At 54.6% G+C, this 16994-nt stretch overlaps 2 protein-coding genes across 4 annotated transcripts; one reads left to right on the forward strand and one right to left on the reverse strand.

The window, feature by feature from the left end:
• Window positions 1–7219: 7219 nt before the first annotated feature.
• On the forward strand, window positions 7220–12078 carry IL27 (interleukin 27). 2 transcript variants are annotated; one of them, XM_014863983.3, is made up of 5 exons: window positions 7220–7379; window positions 9441–9613; window positions 9697–9795; window positions 10673–10831; window positions 11539–12078. In XM_014863983.3, the coding sequence occupies exons 1-5, from the start codon at window positions 7349–7351 to the stop codon at window positions 11788–11790; spliced, it is 714 nt and encodes a 237-aa protein (XP_014719469.1). In that variant the 5' UTR covers window positions 7220–7348; the 3' UTR covers window positions 11791–12078. The 2 variants fall into 2 exon arrangements, with proteins under 2 accessions (XP_014719469.1, XP_070340058.1); XM_070483957.1 differs by having other exon boundaries at window positions 9441–9589.
• On the reverse strand, window positions 11204–16923 carry APOBR (apolipoprotein B receptor). Of its 2 annotated transcripts, none has more exons than XM_070483946.1 (4): window positions 16498–16923; window positions 13506–16160; window positions 13155–13420; window positions 11204–11563 (listed from the first exon to the last, which is right to left on the reverse strand). In XM_070483946.1, the coding sequence occupies exons 1-4, from the start codon at window positions 16858–16860 to the stop codon at window positions 11533–11535; spliced, it is 3315 nt and encodes a 1104-aa protein (XP_070340047.1). In that variant the 5' UTR covers window positions 16861–16923; the 3' UTR covers window positions 11204–11532. The 2 variants fall into 2 exon arrangements, with proteins under 2 accessions (XP_070340047.1, XP_014719468.3); XM_014863982.3 differs by lacking the exon at window positions 11204–11563 and adding an exon at window positions 11945–13066 and having other exon boundaries at window positions 16498–16920.
• Between the last annotated feature and the right edge of the window lie 71 nt (window positions 16924–16994).

Genomic DNA, 16994 nt, shown 5'->3' on the forward strand with positions numbered 1-16994 from the left:
GACTTTTATATATTTGACTACTATTGGACATTATCATGACTTTTAAAAATCTAGTCTGTGATTTTTGACATCGGAAATCAATTGCGAAGGCAGATCAAAGAAGGGGAGGGGACATGTGCTGCAAGTAGTAGAAAGACAACTCAAACCAGCTTCAGCAAAAAAGAAGATTGGCTTGTGAAACTGAACATTTCAAAATTAATTACTTCAGGAATAGTGGGAGCCAGGAGCTCAAAGTAAATGACAATCAAGATTCTGGTCTACCTCTTAGGCTCTCGGCTGCACTTCGCCATGCACTGGCTCTAGTCTGAGGCAGAGTCTCCCCTCATTGCAGCCTCTAGCAGGTTCGGGGTCACCTCTTACCAGTTTAGCAATCCGCACAGAGAGGCCCTCTCCTCACAGCAAGTCCAGAGAGTGACTCTCAGTGTGTCGTGTACCCATCCTGGAACCATTCACTGTAGCAAGGGGCATGGGGCACCCTGACTGGCTCAGCCTGTGTCATGTGCCCACCCTGGGTGGTGTCAGCCTCTGAGAAAAAGGATGGATAATTCACCAAAGGAAAAATCCAGATGTTTTATTATTTTTTATTTAAAAAGGAAGAATGGGTGGGCAGGCGGAAATGACAGACGTGAACTTTATCCCAAGCAATGTCCCTCTCTCCTCATCCTCTCATCCACTGAACAGTTAATTGACAACCTTTGCTTTGTGGGCTCTCAATATTAATAATGCTTTCCAGTTTCCAGAGCACACGTTCATGTACTCTCTCTTTCTCTGTGGGGAAGATGTTGCTATGCTCGTTCTCTCAGCGAAGAAATGAAAGCCAGAAAGTGGTTTGCCAGGGTCACCCAGTAACTTACAAATGGGCCTGCTTCATCTTGTTCTCTCTCATTGCACGTGTTTGTCCAGTTTCTCAGCTAGGCGGCCCCCTCTGTGGACAAGGACCGTGGTTCCCACACCTCGGTACTCAACCCCTAATTCTGTCTTCCCCTTTCCAACCCAGGGGCACCATTTCACTTCAGAAACAGGAAAGGACTGGAAGTTGTTCATATTGCTAACAGGACCCAGATGTCTGGTGAGGTAGGTGGAGGCTCGAGGTCTGGAGAAGACCCCAGAGATTTGGGTCTACAACCTAGAATGTGTAGAAAAATTGAAAAGCTAAGAGACTAACATCTAGATCTTAAGGTTGTACACAAGGTCTTAGTGTAGGTGGGAAGGGATGGGACAGTCCTCAGAGCCATAGAAGGAAGAAGGTATTTATGAAAAAATGAGACCTGAAGGAGGAAAAAGGAGCCAGTTATTTGAAGAGCTGAGGGAAGAGTGTCCTAGACAGAGGGAAGAGCAGGTGCAAAGGCCCTGAGGTAGGAGTGTGCCTGGTATGTTTGCAGGGCAGCCAGGAGGCCAAGGAGAGAATAGGAGAGGAAGTCAATGGAAGGGATCATGAGGACCTTGCAAGCCATGAGAAGGATTTTTGGTTTTAGTCAGAGTGAAACGAGCCATGGGAATCAATGAATCAGTCATGCAGATAGCCTGCTGGGACCCAGGACCAAACTGAGGCAGGAGGAAGAAAATTGGGTGGGCAGAAACACATGCGGTATCTATTCTTCATATGAATCAGATAGTACATAAAAATGTAAGTGGCAGGTGTGTCCTATTCCTGGGGAGTGAAATGTCCACTCACCTGGGGGTTCCACATGCAGTGGGCAGGACAAGAGATGGCCATTGTGGCCTGGGGTGGCTGAGACCTCCTGGAGGCTGTCAAGTGAGAGCCCCGGGATGGGTGTGGGGCCCAGCCTCAGCCTGGGAGCTTGGGGATGTGGTGTCTGCCCAGGGCCTGCCAGCCTCTCTGACACCTGGCAGGGCTCAGCCCAGGGTCTGTCTCCATTCCAAGTCCTCTTCATAGGAAGGCTGGATGGAGCCTCACCTGGTGGTCCTCAGACCTGAGGCTGTCCACACCCTGGCCCAGGGCCCGCTTGGCTGCCTCCCTGAGATTTCTGCTCCTGGGCTGAATTCTCTGATGCACATCTCTAGCCATGAGGCCCCCTCTGCTTGTGGCCTCCCCACCTGCACACACCCTTCCCCCTCAGGCTCTCACTGCAGCCTCTTCTATTCCTCACCTTCTTCCTCCAACTCTCCTTTGGCCTTTCTTTGCCCACTGATGACAGCCATCCCTTTCTTTTATTAATGACAACTAACACTTCTTGAGAGCTTCCTCGTGAGTCGGGGCCTTACCCTACCAAGACTAGCTAAAACCCCAGTCTTACCACACGCCAGCCCCTGTTCTAAGCACTTTACAAACAATAGCTCATTGAATCCTCTGGAGTCTTAGGAGTTTATATTATTTTCCTCATGTTATAGATGATGAAACTGAAGCACAGAGAGGTTAAGTAACTTGCCTAAGATCACACAGCTACTCAGAGGCAATGCTAACCGTTTATGTGGATAATCATCACGGCTGTCATAATTATCCGGTTGGTATGAGTAGTGTCCTCACCTGGTAGATGAGCCAAACAAGGCAGGTTTCATGCGTTGACCGAGGTCACACTGGGAAGTGTGGGAGTTGTGAAAGGAGTGTAGGTCTGTCTGGCTCCTGAGTGGGGCCCTGACCCATGATGTCCTGTGTCCTCCCAAGTTTCCCTTCATGTCGGGGCTGAGAGGTGGGCCGGGCTGGGATGCTGGGCCTCCTTTTACAGACGGAGGAACCGAAGCAGAGAGTGTTTGAACATCTTGCTCACGTGGGGGAAAGGGCAGAGCAGGGCCGGGACTTGAACCGGGACTTTTCATCCCCAGGCGGGTGCTTTTCCTCTGCAGCCCTGCCTTCTGGGCTTCGAACTCTTCCTTCTCAGCACCCAACAGGCCTGGCCTCTCAACTTCTTCTCGAATTCTTTCTTCCCAGCACTCAACAGGCCTGGCCTCCCAGCCTCTCCTCACACCCTGCTAGCTCAGTCTTCTCACCGCTGCATTTGCGTGTCATTTACGTAGAACCCCCAGCGATGAACATCTCGTCCATGGGAAGCCCCCACTCTCTCTCAGCCCTCCCCAGGTGTCTGCCATGGCTGTGAGAGGGACCCTTTATTTCCTTTATAGGGAAAAAAGAGGTGGGGGTGAGGGAGAAAGGCTCCCCCTCCCAGGGTGGGTAGTGCCATAAGAGATACCACATTTAAGGGCAGCCCCTAAGGTAGGTGGGAGAGGGCGGGGCTCCCAAGCCCCCTTACTCCTGCTGTGAGTGCATACTGTGGAATAAATCCTGGTAGACCCTACATCTGCTATGGGGTGGGGTGCAAGCGCACAAAGGGAAAGAGGTCCAGCCATCAGGGCTGGGACCGCAGGCCTTGTCCACCTCTCTCCTCCGCTCTCCAGGGAGGGGGTGGGTGCTATGCCTAGCCTCAGGATTCGCCACCTGTGTTTGGGAGACTCAGAGGGGTGGCCCCAGCTCCAGCCAGGCCTCATCTCCCTCTAGGCTTCCTGTCCTCACCAAAGACCATCTTGGTTTCAGCAAGGGGTTAGTTCCAAGCCTTGGAGCTGATATCAAATGGCTCAGGGATTCCCCTCGCCAGCCCAAGCTGAAAATGGAGGACTTGAGTTCCAGTCTTCATGTTGTCACTGATCCACTATATGACCTTGAGCAAGATTTCCCCTCCCTGATTCCATCCTGATGTCACATCTGAAGCTTCTAACTTCTGCTTCCTGAGCTCAGGATCCCCATGCAACCCCATGGAGTGCCCCACAGGGTCAGAGCTGTAACAGGGCTTGGAAAATAATCAGAAGGCTGGTGGATGGTTCTTTTCTCTTTTTTTTAAATCATCTAGGTTTTTTTTTTCCCCTTAAAGATTAGCACCTGAGTAACAACTGTTGCCAATCTTTCCTTTTTTTTCTTCTTCTTCTCCCCAAAGCCCCCCGGTACATAGTCGTATATTCTAGTTGGGAGTGCCTCTGGTTGTGCTATGTGGGACACCGCCTCAGCATGGCCTGACGAGCGGTGCCATGTCCGCGCCCAGGATCCGAACCCACGAAACCCTGGGCCGCCGAAGGGGAGTGCACGAACTTAACCACTTGGCCATGGGGCCAGCCCCTAAATCATCTAGGTTTTAATTTCTCTACGTAATAATAATGGCAACATTTGAAAATTGCTATCGCTTTTCAATGAGGACACTGAGGTCCAGAGTAGGCTAGTGACACACCTGAGGTCACCATAAGGATTAACTATACACTGGAATCTACAACCCGGGGTTCTCGGCTTTCTTTCCAGCAGTTCTCACCCCTCACCACATCATTTCCGTTTCTTGCCAGCCTTAGCCCAAGCCTCAGCCCACAAGCCAAGATCTACTTGTGGAAACTGAGGGCCAGGTAGGCAGATAGTCCCAAGCCCATCCTCTAAGAATACGGACAGAGGCTGGTGCTGCCCTTACTGGCCCTCTTGCTTCTTGCCAGGGATCTGCTAAGATCATCAGCCCAGGGCCATGCTCAGCATCCGAGGTGCCCCCTTCACCTCCCTCAGCCCTTGGCTGGGGCCTTGGCCTGAGTAGGAGAAGGCTGACGGTGAGACCTCAGGGCTCAGGCTGGTCCCAGACCTGCTGCTCCATCCAGACAACTTACAGATCACTAGCCATGAACAGAATGTGGATTAGCAGGATTGTGGCAGAAGACAGATTTGTTTGATGATTTATTAAGAACCTGCTATTGTTAGCTACTGGGATACTGCCAGTACACAAAACAGGCAAAAGTTCTCACCCTTGTGGAACCCACATTCTACTGCATAGAGACAGACAAAAACGATAAATAAGAAAATGTTAGGGGCCAGCCCCCTGGCCGAGCGGTTAGGTTCACGCGCTCCATTTTGGCGGCCCAGGGTTTCGCTGGTTTGGATTGCGGGCGCGGACATGGCACCGCTCATCAGGCAATGCTGAGGTGGCATCCCACGTGCCACAACCAGAAGGACCTACAGCTAAAATACACAACTACGTACTGGGGGGCTTTGGGAAGAAGAAGAAAAAAAATTGGCAACAGTTGCTAGCTTAGGTGCCAATCTTTAATAAAAAAAAAAAAAGGAAATGTTAGAATGTTAGATATCTAACATGCTGTGTAGACAAGGCAGGGAAGGGGATACAGAATGCCAGGGGCAGGGTTGCATTTTTTTAGTAGGGCAGTCAGTGAAGACTCCATTTCAGACAGTGACATTTGAGCAGAGATCGTAGGAGAGAGTGAGCTTTGCAAATATCTGGAAGAAGAGTGTCCCAAGAGGAAGGAACAGTAAGTGCAAAGGCCCTGAGGCAGGAGCAAGCCCGGCACGTTCTAGGAGCAATGAGGAGGCCAGTATGGCTGAAGTGGTATGAGCCAGGACAGAGTGAGAAAGATAAACAAACGTGAAATGTCCATTGGAGATGAGATTTACAACAGGAAGGGACGGGCCATTCAGGGCAGAAAGCCCATGACACAAGGGGTCTGGGTTCCGAGAAGGTTCAGGGGAGGGAACTCCAGAGAAGGCTCTGAGGGCATTCTAGGCATACAGAACAGCCTGTCCAAAGGAAAGGACATATGAAGTGGCTCATCATGTTCAAGCATGAAGCTCCAGTTGCTGGAGCTGAAATAGGGTGGGAGAGAGGGGTGAGGCTGGAGGAGTCAGCTGCAGCCAAACTGAGAAGGGCAAAGAAGCAGCAAGGGACAGGAGGTCTCAGGGAACCCCAAGAGTAGGTTGGGAGGGCCAAGAGGTTGTGGTCACGGATTGGGAGATGGAGTACAAGGCTTGAGAGATACAGCAGTTCTGTGTGATGGCCAAGGGTCAGGGAGTGGCTGTGGTCAGCAGGTGAGTGGAGTAGCCGGCCTCCAGGATGACAGCATCCTGGGGATGTGAGGAAGACCAGCCAGGGCCTCTGTCTGTCCTCACCATCAATCTCGGGATGTATGGGACCCCCCTCTTGGGAAGCCCTTGTGGCATGGGATGTGGTGGAATGAGCTGCCACCACTGGGGGGGCACTGCAAGGGAAAGGAGCCCAGGCTAGGCAACCACGCCTCCTTTTCCTTCTCCTCCAGCAGCCCTCTGGGATTGCTCCCCAAAGGTACTGGTACTTCCGTGGAAGTTGGTCCCAGGCAGCCTTGGTAAGCAGTGCCCAGGCAGGGCTCAGGAGGAAGAGTGTAGGAAGGGGAAGCCCCCTTGGTTTCTGTCTCACAGCAGGGACCTAGCAGGGAAAGCCCACAGGTCCCAAAAGGAAAGTGGCAGCAGTAGTCCTCGGGGAAGACCAAGAAACCCCCATCTTCTCCCTGAAGATGGGAAATCCAGAGTGGGGCTAAGGGCAGGGCCGTGCTGGAAGGGAGGTCTGTGGTTGCTGCAGCACAGCCCTGACATCTGTCTACAGAGCAGAAACACCAGGATTATTCTGAGTCCCGATCCTGACCTCATACAATTCCAACCTGGCCACAGGCTGAGTCCTGACCCTGATTGTTGACTGAGCTCTTATCCCAGACTAAGCCTGAGCCGTGACCTGAGTCACAGGCTCAGTCAGAACCTCGGCCGCAGACCGAGCTCTGTGACGGATTTGGACTAATCTCTAAGTGCAACCCTGACTGGTCCCAAGCAGAGCCCCCAGGTCATTGATAGCTCTGATCCCAAACACATGCAGAGCTGGGACGTTGGCCCCGCATGAAGCTCTAAGTCCAGCCTTAGACCAAGTCCTGATCCTGGTTATAGACTGAATGCTAATCCTGGATCTGACTATCCAAAGACTGAGCTCTTGGCCTTCAACAAACCTGTTCTCTTCCAGCCCTGACCCTGGTATAGATTGAGCCCTGACTCTGTGCAGATTGAGACCCCACGGCCCCACACAAAGCCCCATCCCAGCCACAACTGAGCCCCGATTCCCCTGGCACTCCCTTCTTCAGCCACCTGGTAAACCAGAAGATAGTAAGGATGACTCAAAACCCAAGTGCCCTCTGATGGGCAGCCCCTTACCTGGCCATCCATCTTTTGAAGGACAGAGGGCTGGTGACGGCTCTAGGATGATAATGACAGAGCAGAGAAACAGGAGGGGGTTTGAGTCTCTGGGACCTACCAGCAAATAGAGTGGGTGGCTCACCTAAGAGCGGGGAAGTGAAGGGAGGCTGGACCCGGGAGCTCAGCAGGGGGTCAGGAGCTGGGATTGACCGAAACTCCAGCTTCCCGCCAACCCCACCGCACCTCCCACCCACTCTGGGAAGGGAAATTACATTTCCCCATTTTAGCAAGGGGTGGTGAGGAGGGAAGACTGAGTGAATGCAAAGCTGAAAGTACAAGCAGGACGGAAAGTGAAACCGGGCACAGCCCCCAGTATAAGACTCCCCCTACCCGGGAGATGGCTGGCCAAAGAGGCTGGGCCCCGCCATGGGCCAGACGGCAGGCGACCTTGGCTGGCGTGAGTTTGAGGCCAGGGCTGGGGCCAGAGGGGTGGGAGGCTTGGTTGAGACTGGGCAGAGGATGGGAGAGCTTGACCGTGTGGATGGAGCCAAGGGCTGAGGGGCAACAACTTGGCCAAGACTATACAGGATACAGCTGATTGGAGGATGGGAACGAAGCTGGCACGAATGGGGAAGAGGGGTTAGGGGAGAGGGGTGGTGGTTTGGCGAGGGCGGGGTAGAGGATAGGACAGTTTGGCTGGCATGAATGGGGGAGAGAGGTGGAGGCGTGGTGGTTTGGTGAGGGCTGGGAAGAGGTATGAATGGGGAGAGCTGGGCAGGTGGTTTGACCGGGACCAGGACTAGGTGGATAAATGAAGAGTTTGGCTGGAGTGAATGAGCAGGCTCCAGACAGCCTGGCTGAGAACTAGAGCTGGCTAGAGGAAGAACAGCAGGAGGGGTTGGCATGAGTGGGAGGCTGGGGGCACAGAGTCAGCAGCCTATCTGGGTCAAGGGTTATAGTTTGAAGCTTGGAAGGAGGTTCAATCTGTAGTTGGTGACTGAAAGACTCAGAGGCTAGAACCAGGGCTATAGGCAGAGGAGCAGATGGTAGGGCCAGAGTAGGGACCAAGGGCTGGAAGATGAGCACAGAACCCTGAAAGGCGGGGGCCAAGGGCCCAGGATTGCTGCAGAGGGTGAGGAGAAGCCAAGGGAAGTGTCTGGGAGCTCCAGAACTCCGGCAGGAAGTGGAGGGTCTGTAGGAAATGGCACAGCTCAGTTCTGGGTGGACGATATCCACCAGGGCCTTGGGGCACCTACTCTCCCTCAACATAGAGCTAGGAAGAACCCCACTCTGCCTTAAGTCTCTACAATGCCAGAGTGGCCCCCAAGCCAGGGAGCCTGAAAGCTAGACATCGCAGGCACTGCCCGCCACCTCTGGAAGTCCATGGGGGAAGTGGAAGGACCCACTTAGTCTTTACTGAGAGGACATTTCAAGGGGCAGAGCCCAGGGGTTGGAGGTCAAGAATGGATAGGGAAGAGGCATGGAGAGGAGGGCGTGCAGGAGCGGACGTAGACCTAGGGGCCAGTTTTGGTTTGCGTTTTGAGGAGAATTGTGTAACGACCGTGATTGCTAGATTTCCTCTCCCTGAGGGAGAAACTGCTGAACACCGCCCTCTTCCCAGAGCACCCGCCCCACTGCCCCTCTTCCTTCTGTCCGGGAAACACAGGGCAGGAAGCTTTCCAGAAATCAGCTGGTCTGACTCTCCCATTTTACAAACGGGAGCCTGAGGCACAGAGATAATAAGCGACTTATCAAGGGAAGAATCTAGATGAGAAAGAGAGGTTCTGCCTCCCATTCCAGGCCCTCCTCCCCCTCTTTGTACCCCCTGCTCCTCCCACAGTGCAGAGTGACTCACCTCCCTTGGTGGAGGCTGGACCAATCTGTCCTTCTAACTCCCTGGGATAGAGCCTCCAGCATTGCCAGCCCACACCTAGGGCCCTAGGTCAGGCCATCAGAGCTGCCTGGCTAAGCCCAAGGAATCCTTGGCAGAACAGGATGTGCTCACTCCAGGGGAGGTGGCTGTCTCCTCTGAGTTCCCTGGGGGAAGCACACAGGTTCTGCATTTGGGCGGATCTGCAATCCAATCCCGGTTCCCTCACTCTCTGGCTGTGACCTCAAGCAAGTCAACCTCACTGAGTCTCACTTTCCTCATCTGCAAAATGGGGAGAATAACAGCACTCAGGCTGTCACACACAGTTATGCAGTTTGTTCACTGAAAAGACGCTTGGCCAAGGGAGTTAGTGGGGGTCAAAATCCAGCCTGAGGTCTGCTTGCAAGGGTGGGTACTCTGTGCAGGGTTGTGTCTACCTGGGGGAAGGGGCACTTTCCTTTCATTCATACAGAGATGCCATATGGTGTCCTCAATAGCTTCCATCTCATTAGTGGTTTTAAAGGGTCTGTGAGAAGATGCACCGTGCTTGCCCAGAGGGCAGGCTCAGAAAAGGCACGTTCCTTTCCTTCTCCCAAGTTCTTCTTAAACCCTCCCTTCATCTTGCCCACCCTCTCCCCATCTCTCCAGGGCTCAGTCTTTTGCTGCTCTCCTTGCTCCTGGCTCGAGCTGGTGTATGGGGATTCCCAAGACCCCCAGGGAGGTCCCCCCTGAGCCTGCAGGAGTTGCAGAGGGAGTTCAAGGTCAGCCTGCACCTCGCCAGGAAGCTGCTCTCCGAGGTTCGGGCCCAGGCCCATCGCTTTGTGAGTCTCCCTAATGCAACTGGCTCTGGGGATGGGCAGATCCTCAATGCCCTCTGGCCCCACTAACAGACTTTGCCCCACAGGCTGAATCTCATCTGCCAGGAGTGAGCCTGGACCTCCTGCCTCTGGGAGACCAGCTCCCCAACGTTTCTATGACCTTCCAGGCCTGGCGTAGCCTCTCCGTGAGTTGGGGCAGGGCTGGTGGGGTGGGGCAGGTGAGCTGGCAATTAGGCTCAGCTGGGTGAATGGAGATGAAATTGGGGATTGAATTGAAGATGGATGTGGGGATGAACTGAGGGATAGAATCTGGATGAGCTTGAGCATGTCGTTGGATACAAAGATGAAGCTGGAACAAAGAAATGCAGTTAAGAAGAAGGTAAGAGTGAAGCTGGGCATGGAAAGAGGTGGGGACAGGAATAGAATGGGATTGGGGAGAGAGATTATTATGGAGGAGGGATGGAGTTGGTGTAGAGATGTGAATGGGGATAGGTTAGGGTTGGGAAGAAACCTGGGGATGAGAGTGAAAATGAAGTGGAGGATGGAGAAAGGACAGGGATTGCTAGTGAGGATGCGAGTAGAATGAGGTTGGGATAGAGTTGGAGATGGGATGAAGAAAGAGTGAAAATGAGGCTGGACATATGGAGGAGGGATGGAATTGGGATTAGGAATAAGGAGAGGAAAAGAGTTTGGAGACAGGATGAAAACAAGTGAGGAGATGGAGATGGGATGGTAGAGAAGGGAACAGAATGGGGTTGTGGATAGAGAGTGATAGGACAATGGAGATGGGGTTAGAGTCAGAGCTAAGTTTGGGCATTGGACTGAAAATGAGTTTGGTAAAGGAGATAAGATAGAGGTCAAAGATAGTGGAGATGGGAATGGTGGTGAGCATAGGAAGGGAGCGGAGATGGAGACGGGGTTGAGGATGAAAATAGATACGGAGATGGAATGGAGATTGGATTTGGGGATGTGAATGGGACCCAAAGAGAGATGGAGTTGGGTTTGAAGTGGGTCATCCTTGGCCTGTGAACCATTCCTGACTCCCTCCCTCTCCTTCCACAGGACCCAGAACGACTCTGCTTCCTCTCCATGACACTTTGGCCATTCCATGCCCTTTTGGGAGGGCTGGGGAGCCAGGGGGGCTGGACCAGCTCAGAGAGGATGCAGCTGTGGGCCATGAGGCTGGATCTCCGGGATTTGCAGCGGCATCTCCACTTCCAGGTAGAGTGCCCACCCACCCTCCTCAACCCCAGAGACCAACACATGAAATTGAGGCTCATTGCTAACATCCCCTGGCCACAGGTGGGATAAGTCGGGAGGAAGATACTCCAGATCCTCTGAGTATGTGTGTGTGTGTAGCTGCACCGTGCCCTGGCTCTGCCCCCTCAACCTCTGCCTTCTTTCAGGGTCTTAGCCTTAAATGAGAGAATAGCTCTGAAGCACCGGAGACAGCATGTGGCTTCAGCAGGCCCTGCAGCAAAGTTGCTTCCCTTCCCCCTCATTCTCTGACATCACCAGATCCTCCTGAACATTTCAAAGGAAAATAGAAATTTTACCGTTAACAAAAGGAGAATAGAAAATGCAAGCAGCATAAAAACTAACTATATCACCTTTATGCTCATTTCTGATCCTAGGACGACCCTTAAGAGAGGAAATTCCGGAGCCCAATGCCCAGGGCAATCCTGGATGAGTGAGCTATTGCTCTGTGAGCATCATTTTGCTCTATGACTTTCATTTCCTTGAACGAAAAACTCAGGCAAGACACATAAGGTGATGACAGAAAGGAAGATCTGAAGTAGGGGTTGTCAGGGGAAATCACGATCTTGTGGTGTCTGATGTCATTCTGTACCACCCGGCACACAAAGGAATGACGATTCACTCAGGGTCTCAGCCTGGCCATTCTCTGACCCGTGGGCTTCTCCTCACAGGTGCTGGCTGCAGGATTCAACCTCCCTGAGGAAGAGGAGAATGAGAAGGGGAAGGAGCTGCTCACAGGAGCTCCAGGCAGCCCCTCACAGATGTCAGTCCAGGTGTCCTGGCCCCAGCTCCTCTACACCTACCAGCTGCTGCACTCCTTGGAGCTTGTCTTGTCTCGGGCCGTGCGGGACTTGCTGCTGCTCTCCCAGGCTGGGAACCCAGCCCAGGCCTTGGGGTGCCCCACACCCAGCTCCCAGCCCTGATGGAGTGAAGCCATCCATCCCCCTTCACTCTTTAGGACTTTAGGACTGGAGTCCGGGCCAACAGGACAGCCTCCAGCTCATTTGCCTTAGACAAGGCAGGACTCCACCGGCCTCCCATCCCAGACCCTACCCAATAATTTAAGGCCCCTCCAGTCCTTGCCAGATATTTATTTCTTGGATATTTATTTATTGTTTAGGGAAATGATGGTTTATTTATTGTTTCAGAGCTTGCTAGTCATCCTTGGGTAGGCTGCCATGCAGGGTGCCTAATAAAGCACTGTCACCCTCTCTCTGCCTCGGCTTCTTTTCAGAGAAGGGGTGGCCTGACACCCAAAGGGGGCCTGGAATGGAGTCTGCAGCCTCGGGACCTCAGACCCTTCTCTGCTCCTAAATTTTGCAGATTCCTGGCCCACTTTCCTCAACTCTGGCTTGCTCAGCTGGTGGTTGCCACAGTAACTAGCAGAGCTCTGAGGCCGAGCTCCCATTTTGGAAGCTCAAGGTGGCTGGTCTGCTTCCCAGCAAAGTGATGGCAAATGGAGCTCTGTAGGCCCTCCTGACCCATTTCCTCTGGGCTGGCTTCAAGCCCCGAGGTTTGTGTTGCTCCTACACAGCTCTCTGAGGCCTCGGGGAGCAGGCTTGGAGGTGGGCGGGCGCGGGGGCAGTCAGAGAGGGAAGGCTACGGGGTGAACTGTCTCAGTCACCTCAGTCCTCCAGATAGGCGAGGCAGGTTGGGGAGGTAGTCAGGACGGGCCATGAGAGGGGGTCCCGGTGGGGCAGGTGGTCCGTCAGCTGCCCTGGAGACTCAGACTCTTTAAGTTCATAGTTCTCACAGACATCTGCTTCTGTCTGCTCCATGAATGACACACCAAGAAACTAAGGCCTAGAGAGTGGAAGAGGTGCATCTAAAGTGGCAGGGGGGGCCAGCCTGGTGGTATAGTGAAGTTCATGTGCTCAGCTTCGGCAGCCCAGGATTCATAGGTTTGGATCCCAGGCATAGACCTACACACCACTCATCGAGCCAGGCTGTGGCGGCATCCCACATACAAAATAGAGGAAGACTGGCACAGATGTTAGCTTAGGGACAATCTTCCTCACCAAAAAAAGCAAAAAACAAACCAAAGTGGCAGAGGGAGTCAGGCTGAGCAGGGTTCAGCTGAGCCTTCTGACCCTCACTCAGGAGCTGGCTCCCAGGGTCTCAGGTCCCATTCACTGGGGCTTTGGCTGGCCCATTCTGGCTTGCAGTTCCTGCATCATGCCGAAGTGTGCAAGGCCAAACCTGTAGATGGAAGACAGGCCACGGGAGCTGGTCTCCGGGTGTCCGCAGCCTCCTTCCCAGCCCTGCTGTCACCTCACCCTGTGCTTACCCGTGTCCCAGAGGCCTTCTCCTGGTCGGCACTGGGGTCCCTTCAGGCCTTGGGGGGCTGGGCTCTGGAGGTTCCTCTGGCTGGAGAAGTCTCTGCTCAGGGGCTGACAGCTCTTCTTTGAGTGGTGGGCTAGGAGGCTCCTCCTGCTGCTCAGGGGCAGGAGTCCGTCGGAAAGAGGGCCGGCAGCGACGCTGTGAGGAGCTACGAGAGAGGAGTACACGGCTCCTCGGGACAGAGACATCCAGGCGCGACCCGGGGAGCAGGGCCTATAGGGAAGAGGGCACAGAGTACTAAGGGGCCAGCTTCGAGATTCTGCTCTATCTGGCCGTGGACCCCACCTGGAGCCCTCACCTCATTCCAGCTGCCATGGGCATCCCCTCCAGTACTTTCTGCAGACTTGGCAGGTGGCCCAGGCTCAGCCTCTGTGTGGTCCTGGTTTGTTGACTGGCCCTCCTGGCCCTGGACATCCACCAGGTTTTCTGGATCAATCTCCTCAGCCTCTGCCCTCTGGTCTCCAGTCACCTCAGCATCCTCCACAGCAAGGAGCCTTCGTGCCTCTGCCTCAGGGTGGTGGTCCCCACACTGCCCTTCTCTGCCTTGCCCCTGCTCCCTTACTTGCCACCCCCCAGCCTCTTTTTCCAACAGTGTCTGCCCTCCTGGGAGCCCCTTGGCCTCCACTATGTCCATGGTCCCCTCTGCTCCTGCTGCCTGGGAGCCTGAGGTAAAGCCATCCATCCCACAGCTTCCTTCTGTCATGGTAGGTTCCCCAACCTCTGCCTGACCTCCCCAGGGCTCACCCTCCCTGGCCTCAAAATCCTCTGCTTGGCCACTTCTGCCGGTCACCTCCTCCTCTGCTGAGCCCTCCAGGCCAGACTCCTGCTCACCTCTGTTCTCTCCCTCTGCAGCCTCCACCAGCTCCTCACCTCCCCCACCTTCTTCTCCCCCTTCTGAATCCCAGCCTCTCCCAAATGTTTCCCCAGTCTCTCTTTTGGGCCCTTCCCCAGCCCTGGCAGTCCTTCCACAAAGAGCTGCCTTATCATTCACAACCTCAGCAGCCAAAGAACTGTCCCACGTGTCCTCGCTGTCCTGGAGGCTCAGAGCTGCCTCCTCCAGCCTCCAGCCTGTCTCGGATGTTTGGTTGGCCCCCGAGGGCACTGCAGCCTCCAGCTCCTCATCCTTGGTTTCTCTGGCATCTGACTCTCCCAGTGGCTGGCCTCTCCCTGCTTCTGTCCCATGCCTTCCACCCGGTTCCTGGCTCTCTGCTCCAGCGGCCTCTCCCTCCTCTGCTCCACACTCTGCTTCTGGTAGTGTAGACTCTTGGCCTCCTTCAGCCTCAGCCTTCAGTGCCTGGCCTTCTGCAGCCTCCACCTCTACCTCTTCAGCATCTGCTTTTTCCTCCTGAGAGTGTCCTCTCTCCACATCCCTCCTCCTTCTCTGGTTTTCCCAGACTTCTGCCTCAGAGGTATCAGGCTTCACATACCCCATGTTACTAGGATATTCCTCCAGGCTCCCTTCTGTCTCCTCTTTGCTCAGGGCTGGAATGCTCCAGAGCTCTTCCTTACACGCCTGTCCTTCCTCAGGTTGCTCTGTTGGGGTCTTGGGACCTCCTGTCAGCTCAGGCTCCTGGCCTTCACTGACTACGTGCTCAAGGCCACCCCACTCCACTCCTGATGCTTCTCGATCCATCTGAGCCTCCTCCTCACTCCTCTCCCCCATGAACTCCTTCTCAGGCCTGGCCTCTGGGGTTGCCTCCAAGTCAGTATCACCTTCAGCCTCATTTGCAGCTTTGTCCTGGGGAAGCTCAGCCTCTGCAGCCTGGCAACTCTGTCTCTCTTCCTTGGCCTCCTCTGCCTGCACCATCTCCTTCAGACCGGCTTGAGCAGCCCTGATCTCTGAGTCTTGCCTCCCCTCAGCCTCTTTCCCACCCTGATCTGCCTGGATCTCAAAGCCCTTCCCAATTTCCCCCTCTGACTCCTGGTATTCTGCAGCCTCTCTTCCCGCTGTCTGGTCCTTAGCCACTTCTTTCACTCCCTCAGTTTCCAGGGCCTGGGTCTGTTTGGGGAACAGGCTCACCTCATCCTCTCTATTCTCATCTCCCTCCTCCTGGTCTCCCTCGTAAGCCTCCTGTAGGGCCCAGACTCTCCCAGTACCCTCTGGGATCCTTTTTCCTAGGACTGCCCCATATTCTCCCTCTCCAGCTCCTAGGAAGTCAGCCTCCTCCCTGCCTGAGGCTGCCCCATCCTCAGATTCTTCCCCTGGTTCCTGTGTCCCCTGCGCCCTTGTAGTTTGGCCATCCCCCACCACTACCACCACCTCTTCTTCCCTCCCAGCCCCTTTAGCCCCAGGACCCTGGATCTCCTCTGCACCTGCCTCCTTGAGTACCTGCTCTGTCTCCCTGGCATCCCCTGCCACCTTTTGCCCGTCAGCACCGGCCTTCTCCTCACACTCCCTGTGCCAGGTCCACTCTGACTCCGCCCCTCCAGCCACCCCTGGCTCTCTTGCCCTGACCTCTTCCTCCTCCTCCTCCTGTTCCCAGGTTCTCAGTGTCTCCCTTTTGTTCACTTCCTGCTCTTCAGGTTCGTGGCTCTCCTGGGCTTGGCTGCTCCTGTCTTGACCAGCCTCAGACCCTGTCTTGGACTTTTTCCTGGCCTCCAAGGGAGCACTTGGCTCCTGGCACCTGGTGGCCTTGGCTGCCTCCCAGGCTCCAGCGTGCTGCCTATCTGCTTGAGACCCATGGGAGCTGCCTTCTCCCCAACCCCAGGTCTGTTCTGTAGTTGAGCTTCCCTCCTGGTCTCTTCCAGCCTCTCCTGGCCTTCTCACCCCTCCATCCCCCTTGCTTTGGCGGCTGCCAAGGTCCCCCAGGGCCTCCTGGGCTTCCTCTTCCACAGGCCTCCCCCGCCTGTCTGCAGCCACCTCCCCCAGTTCCTCAGCTGCCCCCGCCTCCCTCTTCTCTACAGTGGGGACCTCATCTCCCATAAGGTAGGAGACAAAGGCACTGAAGGAATCCTAGAAGAAAAGGGGGAGGGGGCAAAGGCATTAAGGGGAGGCCCAGCCCTCTCTCTGGGGGCCCTGTACCAGAGAAGCTCAGGATAAGGAAGAGGGCTTCTGGGATCTGGAAAGAGAAGGAGAGCAGGATCTGCAGAAGAAATAGGAAAGGGCCTAGATTAGGGGTATGTGGATGTTTGTGGAAGTGAGGGGACTGAAATACAGAAAAGAATGGGCTAGGAGGCTACCTGATGCTGGGGAAGGAATCTCGAGTCTGAGGAGAAGCTCAAAGGGAGGAGGGAAGGAGAGGCCCCAGGGAACAGGGTGAAAGTCTCTGGCATCCCTTTGCCCTTCTCACCAGTGCCCCCCTCAAGGCCTGATGCAGCCCAGGGAGATGTAGCTGGAGGAAATCCATTCTTTCTGTTCTGTCTATGTGTCCAGAAGGCTGATAATGACTGTCCCCACCCACCAAGAAAAGCCAGTCTTCCCCAGGACCTAAGCCACTTCCTCTTCCCCTGCCTCTCCCTGACACATCCCCACCCAGGCCCTGCCCACCCTTTGCAATGCCCTCAGCAGCTTCCAGACTAGGCTGGGGAAAAGGGTGTGTATCACCCAGGGAACTCAGGTGCACCTTTAGAGCTAAAGGGCAAAGGAGGAGGCCAGGAAGAAGAAAGTGGGAGCAGGAGAGCTCAGAATGGGGGAGAGAGAGGGTGCATTGCATGTGGCAATTGCAGCTCAGCTGACTCAGGTCTTGTATTCACACCTCAGCCATTTCAGTCTCCCCCCAAGCCGCAGCCACTCTGTGAGAGGAAGCTGGGGTTTGTGGTTCCTGTTTTGCCTGGGGACAAGGAGTAG

The sequence above is a fragment of the Equus asinus genome, chromosome 14, assembly GCF_041296235.1.
Source record: "Equus asinus isolate D_3611 breed Donkey chromosome 14, EquAss-T2T_v2, whole genome shotgun sequence".
In the NCBI taxonomy this organism is placed as follows: Eukaryota; Metazoa; Chordata; class Mammalia; order Perissodactyla; family Equidae; genus Equus; species Equus asinus.

Excerpts from the sequence above, each read along its gene's own strand:
- APOBR (XM_014863982.3), bottom strand. The coding sequence starts at position 16,860 with ATGCAATGCACCCTCTCTCTCCCCCATTCTGAGCTCTCCTGCTCCCAC. Across the intron at positions 13,421-13,505 it reads CCCATGGCAGCTGGAATGAG|GCCCTGCTCCCCGGGTCGCG; the intron begins GTGAGGGCTCCA and ends TCTTCCCTATAG. Across the intron at positions 13,067-13,154 it reads AGAAGGCCTCTGGGACACGG|GTTTGGCCTTGCACACTTCG; the intron begins GTAAGCACAGGG and ends TTCCATCTACAG.
- IL27 (XM_014863983.3), top strand. The coding sequence starts at position 7,349 with ATGGGCCAGACGGCAGGCGACCTTGGCTGGC. Across the intron at positions 9,796-10,672 it reads AGGCCTGGCGTAGCCTCTCC|GACCCAGAACGACTCTGCTT; the intron begins GTGAGTTGGGGC and ends CTCCTTCCACAG. Across the intron at positions 10,832-11,538 it reads AGCGGCATCTCCACTTCCAG|GTGCTGGCTGCAGGATTCAA; the intron begins GTAGAGTGCCCA and ends TTCTCCTCACAG.